We start from the raw sequence: 1,514 nt of genomic DNA on the forward strand, positions 1-1,514 counted from the left end.
AAGGTTATGGTTGTTTTAAAAATGAATGCAGTCTTTGAAAAACTTCTCATATAGAGGTTAAAACCTCGCGACGAAATCAATTAATATGGAACGTTTATAATCAATATGAACGGGACATTTCAAAAATCTCTCGTTTAAGTGATGATCTTTCGGTTCGTTTTGAAATGAAGAATCTGGAGGAGATTGGATGTTTTCTTGGCTTGAAAGTTGATAAATTAGAAAACGGATACTTTATCTCTCAAAGGGGTTATGCAAGAAGTCTCTTGGAACGTTTCAACATGGGGGAGTCAAAGCCTATGACTACTCCAATGGAACCAAACCTCAAAATGAAGAAAGATCAAAGAAAAGAGCTCAAGGATGTGAAGTTGTTCCGACAAATGATTGGAAGTTTGATCTATCTAACCATCACAATGCCGGAAATTGCTTACTCGGTTGGCATTGTTTCACAATTTATGCAATGTCCAACTAATGTTCATCTTGATGTAGCAAAAAGGATCATTCGTTATGTGAAAGGATCAATAGGCCATGGCTTGTGGTATAAGAAGTGTGTTAATGTTTTGTTAAAAGGTTTCGTGGATGCAGATTGGATGGGAGATGTAAATGATCGCCATTCAACTTCGGGTTACTGTTTTAACATGGGTTCCGCTGTTATTTCATGGTGTAGCAAGAAGCAAGATGTTGTTGCTTTGTCTAGCACGGAAGCAGAATACATAGCTGCAATAATGGCGGCTCAAGAATGTATTTGGTTAAGAAGAATGATTGGTGACATACTTGAAAAAGTAGATTATGTTGTCAAATTGAAATGTGACAACGAAAGTGCAATCAAGCTTGCTTCGAATCCTGTGTTTCATGCCCGTACTAAGCATATATAAATGAGATATCATTTTATTTGTGAAAAAGTTCTTAGCGGGGAGATCGAGCTAGCAAACGTAAGGACAAATGCTCAAGTAGCCGACATCTTTACTAAAGCTCTAATGAAAACTAAGTTCATGGAATTTCGAGAAGCGTTGGGGATTTTTGATCGAGACTTTGCACTAAGGGGGAGTGTTAAAATTAGTGCAACATAATCCCTTGATTTATGGGATATTATAATCCCTTGATTTATGGGATATTTCCAAATTATAGATATCTTGCATTTAATATAGAGATTGTAGGATATCTCTTTTAAATCTAGCATTTAATGTTCTTTACCTTTTTGTTTGTATTTAAACCAATGCATGTGATTCATAAAAAAATCAATCGAATACACATTTTGTTTTCAGTTGCTTGTTTCATATTTTAATTTGTTTACTAAACTTCCATTTACAACAAGCCTTTAGTTATTTTAGAGAAATATGCTAGTATCATCACGTGTTCTAATCTTCTTCATCATTATCGTAACCGCTCTTCACATATTTTTCTTCTTTATTAGAACCATCCAAATTAATCGCTCGTCGCTAGTCTGCTACTCGTTAGAATCATCTTAATACATATAAATCAATCGTCATATTTGTCTTTACGTGATGATGATGACG

The 1,514-nt window shown here is 34.8% G+C and overlaps 1 protein-coding gene across 1 annotated transcript; it reads left to right on the forward strand.

Moving 5' to 3' along the window:
• Positions 1-308: 308 nt before the first annotated feature.
• On the forward strand, positions 309-1,067 carry LOC139900123 (secreted RxLR effector protein 161-like). Its single transcript, XM_071882922.1, has 2 exons — positions 309-855; positions 901-1,067. Exons 1-2 carry the CDS (start codon positions 309-311, stop codon positions 1,065-1,067), a joined length of 714 nt encoding a protein of 237 aa, XP_071739023.1.
• Positions 1,068-1,514: the final 447 nt, after the last annotated feature.

The sequence above is a fragment of the Rutidosis leptorrhynchoides genome, chromosome 3 (genome assembly GCF_046630445.1).
Source record: "Rutidosis leptorrhynchoides isolate AG116_Rl617_1_P2 chromosome 3, CSIRO_AGI_Rlap_v1, whole genome shotgun sequence".
Lineage (NCBI taxonomy): Eukaryota > Viridiplantae > Streptophyta > Magnoliopsida > Asterales > Asteraceae > Rutidosis > Rutidosis leptorrhynchoides.